The sequence below is a fragment of the Podarcis cretensis genome, assembly GCF_951804945.1.
Source record: "Podarcis cretensis genome assembly, chromosome: 18".
NCBI lineage: Eukaryota > Metazoa > Chordata > Lepidosauria > Squamata > Lacertidae > Podarcis > Podarcis cretensis.
In genome coordinates this window covers 8,855,046-8,868,459 of record NC_137188.1, presented here as the reverse complement: position 1 = coordinate 8,868,459, position 13,414 = coordinate 8,855,046, and the positions used below count along the sequence as shown (strand labels likewise).

Here is a 13,414-nt window from a genome sequence, read left to right as displayed (position 1 = left end):
CTTTCACTGCGCAGCGATCCCTCTTGCTGTTCTGGCTTCTGAGATTCGGAATATATTTTTTCTTGTTTTCCTCCTCCAAAAACTAGGTGCGTCTTGTGGTCTAGTGCATCTTATAGAGCGAAAAATACGGTAATTTTAGACATGGCAATGTGAGCCTGCCTGCCTCAACACACCACCCAGGTCTTTGGGCTTGCCACTTTACCATCTGTGGGTGGCGCGGGTGGCACTGTGATCTAAGCCACCAAGAGGGCAGGGATCAGGAAATTTTTTCAGCAGAGGGCCGGTCCACTGTCCCTCAGACCTTGTGGGGGGCCGGACTATATTTTGAAAAATATATATGAATTCCTATGCCCTACAGATAACCCAGAGATGCATTTTCAATAAAAGGACACATTCTACTCATGTAAAAACATGCTGTTTCCCAGACCATCCGCAGGCCGGATTTAGAAGGCGATTGGGCCGGATCCGGCCCCCAAGCCTTAGTTTGCCTACCCATGCTCTTGGGCTTACCGATCAAAAGGTCAGTGGTTCGAATCCCAGCGATGGGGTGAGCTCCTGTTGCTCTGTCCCAGCTCCTGCCAACCTAACAGAAAGCACGCCAGTGCAAGTAGATAAATAGGTACCACTGCAGCGGGAAGGTAAACAGTGTTTCCGTGCGCTCTGGTTTCCATCACGGTGTCCCGTTGCGCCAGAAGCGGTTTAGTCCTGCTGGCCACATGACCTGGAAAGCTGTCTGTGGACAAACGCTGGCTCCCTCAGCCTGAAAGCGAGATGAGCACCGCAACCCCATAGTCGCCTTTGGCTGGACTTAACCACCCAGGGGCATAGCTGTCAACGTTTCCCTTTTTTTAAGGGAAATTCATTTATTCTGAATAGAATAAATGAAAAGTTGAGAGCTTATGCCGAGGGGTCCTTTACCTTACCATCTGTGAAATGGGTGTTCGGAGGAACTGTGTGTTTCCAAAGGAGGGTTTTTGTGCTTTGAGGGTGCAGAGCCCATCTGTGCTTAGGTTTGCAGCGAGTGGCTTTTCTTAGACCCCCAAATGGATATTTTGCTGCTAATCCCCCCTCCCAGTCCTCACCCACTGACGAACACACCCTGTAGTGACCCTCACGACGTTTTTCTCTCCCCAGATGTGAACGAATGTGAGGTTTTCCCGGGGGTCTGTTCCAACGGCCACTGCGTGAACACAGTGGGGTCCTTCCGTTGCGATTGTCCCGAAGGCTTGACGCTGGACGGCTCTGGCAGGACATGTGTTGGTGAGGATATAGAAGAGGCATGAGCCATGCAAGCTCCCGGTTCCCTTTTCCTCGCGTTTCCCATGACATCCTTATTTCTCATCTTCCATGGGAAGGACCTTGATACGTCTTGGGGGGGAGCCCCAAGCGAAACACTTGAAAGCCCTAAACGGCCTCGGTCCAGTATACCTGAAGGAGCATCTCCACCCCCATCGTCCAGCCCGGACACTGAGGTCCAGCGCCGAGGGCCTTCTGGCAGTTCCCTCCCTGGGAGAAGTGAGGTTAACACAGAATCAGGCAGAGGGCCTTCTCGGTGGTGGCACCCGCCTTGTGGAATGCCCTCCCGTCAAATGTCAAGGAAATAAACAACTATCTGAGTTCTAGAAGACATCTGAAGGCAGCCCTGTTTAGGGAAGCTTTTAATTTTTAATAGACTATTGTATTTTAATATACTGTTGAAAGCTGCCCAGAGTGGCTGTGGAAACCCAGCCAGATGAGCAGGGTATGTATAAATAAATACAGTGGTACCTCGAGTTAAGTACTTAATTCGTTCTGGAGGTCTGTTCTTAACCTGAAACTGTTCTTAATCTGAAGCACCACTTTAGCTAATGGGGCCTCCTGCTTCCGCCGCACCGCCAGAGCACGATTTCTGTTCTCATCCTGAAGCAAAGTTCTTAACCCGAGGTACTATTTCTGGGTTGGCGGAGTCTGTAACCTGAAGCGTATGTAACCTGAGGTACCACTGTACTAATAATTTATTATTTATACCCTGCCCATCTGGCTGGGATCCCCAGCGACTCTGGGAGGCTCCCAATAGAATATTAAAAACATGATTAAAAAAGAATCAAGCATAACAAACTTCCCTAAACAGGGCTGCCTTCAGGTGTCTTCTAAAAGTCAGATATAGTTGTTTATTCCCTTGACATCTGATGGGAGGGCATTCCACAAGGCAGGTGCCACTACCGAGAAGGCCCTCTGCCTTTTAACAACTTTTTAAAAGCTCTGCAACTTTGCCAAAAAACCCAAAACTCAACAACTGTTGTGTCTGGATTTTCACTAGTGTGTGTGTGTCTGTGTAGAGAGAGAGAAGCTCTTAGAGGTTTCATTTATCGTTTTAAGCACATACGGATTTTGTTAGGTCGAATCAATCAGTCAATCAATCAATCAATCAATCAATCAATCAATCAATCAATGTCTCCCCTTCATTTTCACAAGAGGAGCCCAGTCTCGGGGTTGCACCCAGCTAAATTCTGCTCAGAGTAGACCAGCAGACCTCCGTCAGCCATGCCTCTTAATTTTGATGGCTCTACTCAGGCTACGATTAGCGTGGCACGCGGCCACCGGCCGCTAGCGAAACCTTTGAGACAGCGTCTTCCTCGCTGTCCATCTCTGACCTTCGCCTTTCCTCCCCCAGACGTGCGGCTGGAGCAATGCTACATGAAGTGGGCCGAAGACGAGTGCACGGTGCCGCTGCCGGGAAAATACCGCATTGACCTTTGCTGCTGCTCAGTTGGTGCGGCTTGGGGATTTGACTGCGAGGAGTGCCCCAAGCCAGGCTCCGCGGAATACAAAGCCATCTGCCCGAGAGGACCTGGTTTTGCCAATCGGGGAGATGTCTTATCCGGACGGCCTTTTTACAAAGGTGAGTTGGGGGGGGTGATGGAAACCATCATCCCCCAGGAGCGCAGAGGAGGGGGGGACAAATCACAGTCTGGAACCCCCGGGCAGATGGTCCCCAAATAGACAACTGCATAGACAACTTACTGGCATTCACCGCCGTTGCACCGGAGAAGCCTATGATGGAATGTAATTCCCAGATAGTTTAATTTGAATACCTAGTGGATGGGTTTACCACCAAATACCCCGGGATGCAGGTGGCGCTGTGGGTTAAAGCACAGAGCTTAGGACTTGCCGATCAGAAGGTCGGCGGTTCGAATCCCCGCGACGGGGTGAGCTCCCGTTGCTCGGTCCCTGCTCCTGCCAACCTAGCAGTTTGAAAGCACATAAAAGTGCAAGTAGATAAATAGGTACCGCTCTGGCGGGAAGGTAAACGGCGTTTCCGTGCACTGCTCTGGTTCGCCAGAAGTGGCTGGCCACATGACCCGGAAGCTGTCTGTGGACAAACGCCAGCTCCCTTGGCCTGTAAAGCGAGATGAGCGCCGCAACCCCAGAGTCGTCCATGACTGGACTTAACGGTCAGGGGTCCCTTTATCTTTAACACAAGGCTGGGGAACCTGTGGCCCTGGAGATGTTTCTGAGATCCGTTCATCTTCCAGCGGTCAAGGATGATGAGAGCTGGGCCTTAGGTTCCCACTTCTGCCACCAATCAACTTCTCGGCAGGCTGCAACGAGAGCCTTTCCTAACTGGTCTCCTTTTTGACCCTCTAGATGTGAACGAGTGCAAAGTATTCTCTGGCCTCTGCACGCACGGGACCTGCCGCAACACCATCGGCAGCTTCCGGTGTCTCTGCGGCAACGGCTTTGCCCTGGACGCTGAGGAGAGAAACTGTACAGGTAAGCGGCATAGCCATCAACCGTCCCTTATTTGGCGGGAAAGTCCCTTATCCCAGCGCCGCGTCCCGCTGCTGTCCCTTATTGATGATGTCCCTTAAATTTCCCGGGTTTCAAAGGAAGCAGCTCCTCTCCCTCCCTCCCTGCCGGCCAGGGAGGAGGGAGGCTCCAACTGTGTTGCTTGGCTGCGTTGCTCACCCAATAAGGAGTCTAAGAACGACTGGGGGGTGGAGCTTGCATGCCTTGTGCTGATCAAATCGGCCGCGTTGCCTGGGGACTCGCCTTTGCTCAGCGCTTCCCAGCGGAGAGGTGACAGTGGTTTCCCTTGCTACATCTCTTCTGCCCCTCGCAGATATCGACGAGTGCCGGATCTCGCCCGACCTGTGCGGCCACGGCTCCTGCGTCAACACGCCTGGCAGCTTTGAGTGCGAATGCTTTGAGGGCTACGAGAGCGGGTTCATGATGATGAAGAACTGCATGGGTGAGGAAGATTTGGGAAAGGGGTGGGTCAAAGGTGTTTTATCTGGAGCTCAGGAGGAGGCGATGCTCTTCCGAAACAGTGGCCGCGAGGGAGCATCCTGTTGCCTCTCCACGACTGCCGCTGCTGGCCTCCTCCCTTACGATACGATACTGTCAGGTGGCTGTTGCGGTTGCTGGTGAGTAACCAGGCAGGACTCCAAACCTGTGTTTTACAGGTTTTATTTGGGTGCAAACTATTTACAGTGAGGGATGCGAGTGGTGCTGTGGGTTAAACCAGTGTTTCCCAACCTTGGGCCTCCAGCTGTTTTTGAACTTCAACTCCCATCATCCCTGACTAGCAAGACCAGTGGCAAGGGATGATGGGAATTGTAGTCCCAAAAGAGCTGGAGGCCCAAGGTTGGGAAACACTGGGTTAAACCACAGAGCCTAGGACTTGCCGATCAGAAGGTCAGCGGTTCGAATCCCCATGATGGGGTGAGCTCCCGTTGCTCGGTCCCTGCTCCTGCCAACCTAGCAGTTCGAAAGCACGTCAAAGTGCAAGTAGATAAATAGGTACCGCTCCGGCGGGAAGGTAAACGGCGTTTCTGTGCGCTGCTCTGGTTTGCCAGAAGCAGCTTAGTCATGCTGGCCACATGACTCGGAAGCTGTACGCCGGCTTCCTTGGCTAATAAAGCGAGATGAGCGCCGCAACCCCAGAGTTGGCCACAACTGGACCTAATGGTCAGGGGTCTCTTTACCTTTACCTTCTTCCAGAAGGCAGAAGCTGAAAGAGGTCATTTCCGGGGTGCGCACTGTCCTGCACTATCTCTGCAGCTTTCTTACGGCACCTGGAAGCGTAGATTTGATCCAAGGTGGGAAGAGTGCACCCAATTATTCTCTCCTCAGTCTTTACAACCCTGGACAGCATTGTTTTTCCCCTGACCGTTCAGCTGCCAAACCACACACACAAACCATAAGTTAATACACTCTCCACGGTACAATGGTAAAATGCCATCAACAAAGATTATTTTTCCGGAGGATTCTCAGAAAATATAACCTCTGCTGTGGTCTCTTTGTCAGGTCTTTATTGCTTTCTCCCCAGGCAGCTTGTGGTGGCTGCTGGAGATTAGACAAGGAGGAGGTTGTGGGCGCTGAAATTCAGCCCTGCATGATGCGCCAGCCCTGAGAGCCGGGCAGAGGGCAGGGGAAAAAACCAAAAACCCTGCCCAGCTTCAGTAACCAACAGCTGCTTCGTTTTACACAGAGAGCTTGAGAAATCGAGGTGGGGAAATCCTGTGTGTTCTGTAATGCGCGGCTCCCACAGGTGAGCTGTAGAAAGACTGCAGTTTGTCAAGGTGTAGCCTTCTTAGACTTTACCGATTGGTGGGCTCTGTGTTGCTCTCGGACGGAAGGAAGGAAGTCAAATGACACCGAGGGTTGGTTCAGGGAAAGAGTTCTTTATTTCTGCTCTCCGGAGCAGCAGAAAGGCACTTGCACGGTCAGTCCACAGCAAGTCTAAAAAACTGAGAGATTTCATGCAGTTTATATATCCTCCAGGCCCCCTCCCCCCCCTTCCCCAGGAATTCAAGCACGTCAGCTTATACAAGTAAGTTGACATCACAGATGTTCCTGCTGTGGTACTTTTATTCCTGTTCCTACTCTTATCTTGGAGCAAGAGGCCACCAACTCCAAGAACACACTCTGACGCTGTTCACGGACTAGGTCTGTGCGTCAGAGTGTGGTAAGATAAGATCCAGACGTGTCATCCCTACTCCACTGGAACAGCCAAGGTCGTCCATTGCCGTGACTGATAAAGGAGGGAGCTTTGTTTATACAGCTGTGTTCTGGTTATGCATTTGCTCAACAGCTCAAGTTAATGCATTTTAGAAATGCTCTCTTGGAGAAAGAAGAAAAGGGGGGGGGGTTGGGTCCTGTTTCAAACTGACTGCACAGAAACCCATTCCTTCAAAGGGAGCCATGGACTCGAAAGAGGTTGAAAACCACGAGGCAGTCATTCGCTGCATACGGCGCGCTGAACTTCTGGGACTTTTTCCCTTCTTCCTTTTCAGACATCGACGAATGTGAGAGGGACCCTCTGCTGTGTCGAGGAGGGGTCTGCGTCAACACCGATGGCAGCTTCGAGTGCCTTTGCCCCCCGGGGCACGAGCTCACCTCAGAGGGCAATGCCTGTGTGGGTAAGTTCACCAATCGGTGGTTTCTGGACCCCCAAACTCAATTCTTTCTTAGAGCATCTTCCTTGACCTATGGCCATTATCCGTGGCTGAGGCTGATGGCGGCTGGAGCTCAATAACAACAACAACAACAATAATTTATTATTTATACCCTTCCCATCTGGCTGAGTTTCCCCAGCCACTCTGGGCAGCTCCCAACAGAATGTTTGTTGTTTAGTCATTTAGTCGTGTCCGCCTCTTCGTGACCCCCTGGACCAGAGCACACCAGGCACTCCTGTCTTCCACTGCCTCCCGCAGTTTGGTCAAACTCATGCTGATAGCTTCGAGAACACTGTCCCACCATCTCGTCCTCTGTCGCCCCCTTCTCCTTGTGCCCTCCATCTTTCCCAGCATCAGGGTCTTTTCCAGGGAGTCTTCCAGGGAGTTAACAGAATGTTAACAATAACAATAATAAAGCGATAAGACATCAAGCATGAAAAAATTCCCTAAACAGAGATGCCTTCTGATGTCTTCTAAAAGTCAGATAGTTGTGTATTTCCTTGACATCTGGTGGGAGGGCGTTCCACTGGGCGGGCGCCACCACCGAGAAGGCCCTCTGCCTGGTTCCCTGTAGCTTCACTTCTTTCAGTGAGGGAACAGCTAGAAGGACCTCGGAGCTGGACCTCAGTGTCCGGGCAGAATGATGGGGGTGGAGACACTTCTTCACGTATACTGGGTGGTTTAGGGGTTTAAAGGTCAGCACCAAAACTTTGAATTGAGCTTGGAAACGTACTGGGAACCAATGTAGGTCCTTCAAGACCCGTGTTATGTGGTCTCGGTGGCCGCTCCCAGTCCCCAGTCTAGCTACCACATTCTGGATTAATTGCAGTTTCCGGTCACCTTCAAAGGTAGCCCCACGTAGAGCGCATAGCAGTAGTCCAAGCAGGAGATAACCAGAGCGTGCACCACTCTGGCAAGACAGTCCACAGGCAGGTAGGGTCTCATCCTGCATACCAGGTGGAGCTGATAAACAGCTGCCCTGGACGCAGAATTGACCTGCGCCTCCATGGACAGCTGAGAGTCCAAAATGACTCCCAGGCTGCGCACCTGGTCCTTCAGGGGCACAGTTGCTCCATTCACGGAGTTCTGCCCGCCCCCTGGAAGGCCATATCCCCAGTTTCAGAAAACGCAATCTCCTGTTTCAAGGAAAACTTTCCAGTCTCCAGATTTAGGGGAGGTGGTTGATAGCTGTCGGTGGAAAGGGAGACTCTTAATCTCAGGCTTGTGGGTTTGCGTCCCACATTGGGCCAAAGATTCCTTCGTTGCAGGGTATTAACGACCCTTGGCCGTCCCTTCCAACTCTATGTCCACGCATGCCCAGCTGCCCTCGTAAGATCTGCACAGCGATGTTACGACTCTGCCTCTTTTCTGTCCGATTCCTTCCTTGAACCTTCTCCTGCCTTCTCCTCAGATATCAACGAATGCTCACTCAGCGACAATCTGTGCCGCAACGGACGCTGCGTCAATGTTATCGGGACCTACCAGTGCCTGTGCGACTCCGGGTTCCAGGCCACGCCGGACCGCCAAGGCTGTGTTGGTGAGATTCCTGGCCTCTCGTCTCTGATACCCCAAGGCTTGGTCTTAAATGATGGGCATATTGGCGGGAAAGAGTTCAAATCTTTCTCAAGGAACAGGGGTGGCCTTGTGTGTGCTATCATTCTCTCCTGTAGTTGTTTTGTTTTGCAAAATAAAATGAAATGTGGAGCTGGTGATCATATATGGATAGAAGTTGAACTGTCTTTAACAGGCATAGACAAACGCTGGCCCTCCAGATGTTTGGGACTACAATACCCATCATCCCTGACCACTGGTCCTGTTAGCTAGGGATGGTGGGAATTGTAGTCCCAAACATCTGGAGGTCCAGCGTTTGCCTATGCCTGGTCTTTATGATTTACCTTTAGGAAGGCTTTTCTGTTTCTGGGTTTTCAGACTATGACCTCAGACAATTTAGAGGCACGCATCAGGGAAATTTCCAAGTAGAAAAGCGGTTTTGACTCAGGCAGATGGAAGAACTGTATACCTTTATGTCAGGGTGGGTTTGATTTAAATCAAATCGATTTAAATCACAATTTAAATCAAATCACAATTTAAATCACTAGTCAGTAAGACTTGATTTAAATCATATATTTTTTTAACAGAAAGACTCCTTCTTGCTGGTAAAATCTTAATATTTACAACCAGGCAAAGGCTTCATTTTTGGAATAGTAAATTTTCGGAGTAGTTTTTATGGTTATATCAAAAATTACTGATTCGGTTATACTATTAGAAATACACATTTTTATTTTTCCAATTCATCAGGATCCGTTTTTTTGCCGTGGTCAGAACGTCACGTCCTTTTTGTAAGGTTCCACGTGCTGGGTATATAATTCAAGAGGATATTTTGCTCTGTAAATGTAAGGTTGTTCTGTACAGTTCTGCAGATGATTCATTAATATTTTTTTTGAGAAGCAATAAGAATTAATTGGCAAGGGGGGAAACGGGTTTAACCTCCTGCAAATCAGCTGGAGATGGAATGGAGTATTCTGGAGGGAGACATGGCAGGCCGGCTGGTTGGAGTCCTCTACTGTATGTGGCAGACTCCCCATGTCCTGGCAGCTTCTCTGTGCCTCCCTCTAAGCCTCCCTCTAAGCCTCCCCAGGTGCCCAGCCCCTGATTATTCCTCCTCTTGCAGCTGGAGATGGAATGGAGTGCTCTGGAGGGAGACATGGCTGGCTGGCTGGAGTCCTCTAATGTATGTGGCGGACTCCCCATGTCCTGGCAACTGTTCCGTGCCTTCTAGCCTCCCTCTCAGCCTCCCCGGGTGCCCAGCCCCTGATTATTCTTCCCCTTGCCGCTAGAGATGGAATGGAGTGTTCTGGAAGGAGACATGACTGGCTGACTGGCTGACTGGCTGGCTGGCTGGAGTCCTCTACTGTATGTGGCAGACTCCCCATGTCCTGGAAGCTGCTCCGTGCCTTCTAGCCTCCCTCTCAGCCTCCCTGGGTGCCCAGCCCCTGATTATTCCTCCCCTTGCAGCTGGAGATGGAATGGAGTGCTCTGGAGGGAGACATGGCTGGCTGGCTGGAGTCCTCTAATGTATGTGGCGGACTCCCCATGTCCTGGCAACTGTTCCGTGCCTTCTAGCCTCCCTCTCAAACCTCCCCAGGTGCTCAGCCCCTGATTATTCTTCCCCTTGCAGCTGGAGATGAAATGGAGTGTTCTGGAGGGGGACATGGCTGGTGGTTGGAGTCCTCTACTGTATATGGCGGACTCCCCATGTCCTGGCAGCTGCTCCATGCCTTCTAGCCTCCCTCTCAGCCTCCCCAGGTGCCCAGCCCCTGATTATTCCTCCCCTTGCAGCTGGAGATGAAATGGAGTGTTCTGGAGGTGGACATGGCTGTCTGGTTGGAGTCCTCAACTGTATGTGGCGGACTCCCCATGTCCTGGCAGCTGCTCCGTGCCTTCTAGCCTCCCTCTAAGCCTCCCCGGGTGCCCAGCCCCTGATTATTCCTCCCCTTGCAGCTGTCTGGTTGGAGTCCTCTACTGTATGTGGCGGACTCCCCGTGTCCTGGCAGCTGCTCCGTGCCTTCTAGCCTCCCTCTAAGCCTCCCCGGGTGCTCAGCCCCTGATTATTCTTCCCCTTGCAGATATTGACGAGTGCACCATCATGAACGGGGGCTGCGACACCCACTGCGCCAACTCAGAAGGCAGCTATCAGTGCAGCTGCAGCGAAGGTTACGCACTGATGCCCGACAAGCGGTCCTGCACAGGTGAGCAGAGCATCTTTTCGCCCACCTGTCCGTCCGCCCATCATCCTCAAAGTAGCATTGCTGCGCGGTCCTTAGCTGCAATTCCCACATTGCAGGGTGTGGGACCAGGCAACCCTTTGGGCCCCTCTCAACTCTACGGTTCTGTGAATCTAAGATCGGAAGAACGAGGAAATCGTGGCGTTGGAAGGGCACCCCCTTGGTCATCTAGTCCAACCCCCCTGCAGTGCAGGAATCTCAGCACATGGTCTCCCATCCAATTTGAAACCGCACCGGACCCTGCTTAGCTTCTCACACGTGCTAACCGTTTTATCAACAGGCTGTCCCTTCCCAAGTTTGTATATTGTTTCGTTGCAAATAATTTTATAAATTGTATGTCTTTGTTTCTTAATTTAATCCTTTTAAATTATGTTCTGTACGATTTGTGGCATTTTATGTATTGCGATTTGCTGCTGTTTTTTTATTATAGATGAGCAATTCTTTATTGCAACAAGTGTAAACTGTCTAGTTATTACTTGTCGGTGGTTAATTTCAGTGTTTACTATTGGATTCGAATGCATTATTGCGTATTGCTTTATTTGGTATGAGTTGTTGTTGTTTTTTTAAAGTTATTGCGACTTTTTTATACAGGATCTGATTGTTACTATTAATGTTTGATGTTTTATTATTGATTTTTTGCATGTTGGAAGCCGTCCAGAGAGGCTGGGGCAACTCAGCCAGATGGGCGGAGTATAATAATAATAATAATATGCATCCCCACTTCTGAGTGCTGCTTCCCCGAGGGCTTGGGCCTAGCATGGGGGTCAAAGAACCAACCCCCTGCAATTCAAAGTGTTGGTGCTGACCTTTAAAGCCCTAAACGGCCTCGGTCCAGTATATCCACTCCCATCGTTCTACCCGGACACTGAGGTCCATCTCTGAGGGCCTTCTGGCGGTTCCCTCCCTGCGAGAAGCCAAGTTACAGGGAACCAGGCAGAGGGCCTTCTCGGTGGTGGCGCCCGCCCTGTGGAACGCCCTTCCAGCAGATGTCAAAGAGAACAACAACTACCAGACTTTTAGAAGACATCTGAAGGCAGCCCTGTTTAGGGAAGCTTTTAATGTTTGATGTATTACAGTATTTTAATATTTGTTTTGGAAGCCGCCCAGAGTGGCTGGGGAAGCCCTGCCAGATGGGCGGGGTATAAATAATAAATTATTATTATTATTATTATTATTATTATTAGGAAGGAGGAAAATCTGTTTCTCCCTGCCTCCTCTCCAGATATCGACGAATGTGAGGACAACCCAGATATCTGCGACGGCGGACAATGCACCAACATTCCGGGGGAATACCGCTGCCTTTGCTTTGACGGATTCATGGCCTCTTTGGACATGAAAACTTGCATCGGTAAGACCAGGCCCATTGGCTCATCCATCCTGTTAACAGAAAAATCCGAGGGCTCCCTTGGACAAAAACAAAGACACCAACCAGGATTACTTGGAGCAAAACAGCAGCCTGTAGGCTTGGCCTTTATTGATCTGTTGCAACAGGGTGCTCCCCTCACTTGCAGGAGAACGAGGAGGAACCCAGAAAAATGGTGTGCAAGGCCATATAAAGACTTTTGAAATTGCCACCCTGTAGATCAAGACGCTTCAAGACGCAGGTGGCGCTGTGGGTTAAAGCCTCAGCGCCTAGGACTTGCCGATCGAAAGGTCGGCGGTTCGAATCCCTGCGGCGGGGTGCGCTCCCGCTGCTCGGTCCCAGCGCCTGCCAACCTAGCAGTTCGAAAGCACCTCCGGGTGCAAGTAGATAAATAGGGACCGCTTACCAGCGGGAAGGTAAACGGCGTTTCCGTGTGCGGCTCTGACTCGCCAGAGCAGCGATGTCACGCTGGCCACATGACCCGGAAGTGTCTCCGGACAGCGCTGGCCCCTGGCCTCTTAAGTGAGATGGGCGCACAACCCCAGAGTCTGTCAAGACTGGCCCGTACGGGCAGGGGTACCTTTACCTTTACCTAGATCAAGACCACCCCCAGAAACATCATACATACATCACAGAAGGGGTGTAACCAAGACCACCCCCCAGATACATCACACCTACATCACAGAAAAAGGCGGTCTACAACAGAAATTTGAATGTTGTTTTTCTCCTGTCCTTGTTTATCTCCTGTCTGGCAGGTTACTTGACTGGATTGCCTGGGGAGCCTGGCCAGTCTTTTGAAATGATAAATACTTAGTTCCTGGGCCAGGTCACAGGCTCACACCCTATTCAAACACAGACATACCCTTAAGACAGGATTTGTGAAGGAAAAGACAATGGGGAGGCTTTTCCACTTTGACCTTGCAGAGAAAACATTTGCTCAGTTTAGGAATCAAAATGGTTCCAGGTTGGCCTTCCTGTGCTGATCTATGTACGTGCTTGGTTGGTACGCTTATGAACATTACCATATATCTAAGACCATAAAATTCCTATCACAATCCCAATATTGTCTGCTCTGACTAATAGCAGTTGTCTGGGGTTCCAGGTGACAGCCTCTCCCAGACATACCTGAATATGCCAGAACCTGGGACCTTTTGCTTACAGAACATGCGCTCCACCTCTGAGCAACGTCCTTCCCCTAAAAAAAAAAAAAAAATGAGATTATAATCCTCATATCTCTGGAGCAAAAACAGAGGAAGCATATTCCATAAGTTTTTGCATCCGTTCTTCTTTCGCTGGGGCTTTCGCGGTTTACTCGCCGAAGATTCAGGACATACCTTCCTACGTGACAAAGTTTGTAAGGGGGGAAAGGAATAAAAATAAATAAAAAGGAAAAATATCTACAAAACACAACACAACAATACAACAATAAAGATAAGAGTGTAAAATGAGTTCAAGCATCGATGGAAGGAAGTCATATTTTAGTTTAAAATTTGTTATAAGTCAAGGTGGTGGGTGGGAAAGGGGGGAATGTTTGGTTTGTTCTGTGATTTTTAATTATATATATATCTGTATTTTTATTTTTAATTCTTTTTTTTACTTTTTGTTTCTTCTGTATTTTTTGTGGGGGTTTTTTGTTTTTGTTTTTTAATTAAAATAATAATACAGTGGTGCCTCGCAAGACGAAAAGAATCTGTTCCGCGATTCTCTTCGTATAGCGGTTTTTTCGTCTTGCGAAGCAAGCCCATTGACAGCTTAGCGGATAAGCGTTATTAGCGGTCTAGCGGCTTTTAGCGATCAGCTGAGAAGCGGCTTATCAGTGGATCAGC

The 13,414-nt window shown here is 50.0% G+C and overlaps 1 protein-coding gene across 4 annotated transcripts in view; it reads left to right on the top strand.

The window, feature by feature from the left end:
- The window catches only part of FBN3 (fibrillin 3), a 179,171-nt gene that overhangs the window by 94,496 nt on the left and 71,261 nt on the right, over window positions 1–13,414 (top strand). For all 4 annotated transcript variants that reach the window (XM_079960394.1, XM_079960393.1, XM_079960391.1 and 1 more), the window contains 8 exons: window positions 1,135–1,260; window positions 2,654–2,881; window positions 3,628–3,753; window positions 4,103–4,231; window positions 6,279–6,404; window positions 7,852–7,977; window positions 10,067–10,189; window positions 11,448–11,573. In XM_079960394.1, the coding sequence (XP_079816520.1) occupies window positions 1,135–1,260; window positions 2,654–2,881; window positions 3,628–3,753; window positions 4,103–4,231; window positions 6,279–6,404; window positions 7,852–7,977; window positions 10,067–10,189; window positions 11,448–11,573 (1,110 nt within the window). The remainder of the gene's footprint in view (window positions 1–1,134; window positions 1,261–2,653; window positions 2,882–3,627; window positions 3,754–4,102; window positions 4,232–6,278; window positions 6,405–7,851; window positions 7,978–10,066; window positions 10,190–11,447; window positions 11,574–13,414) is intronic.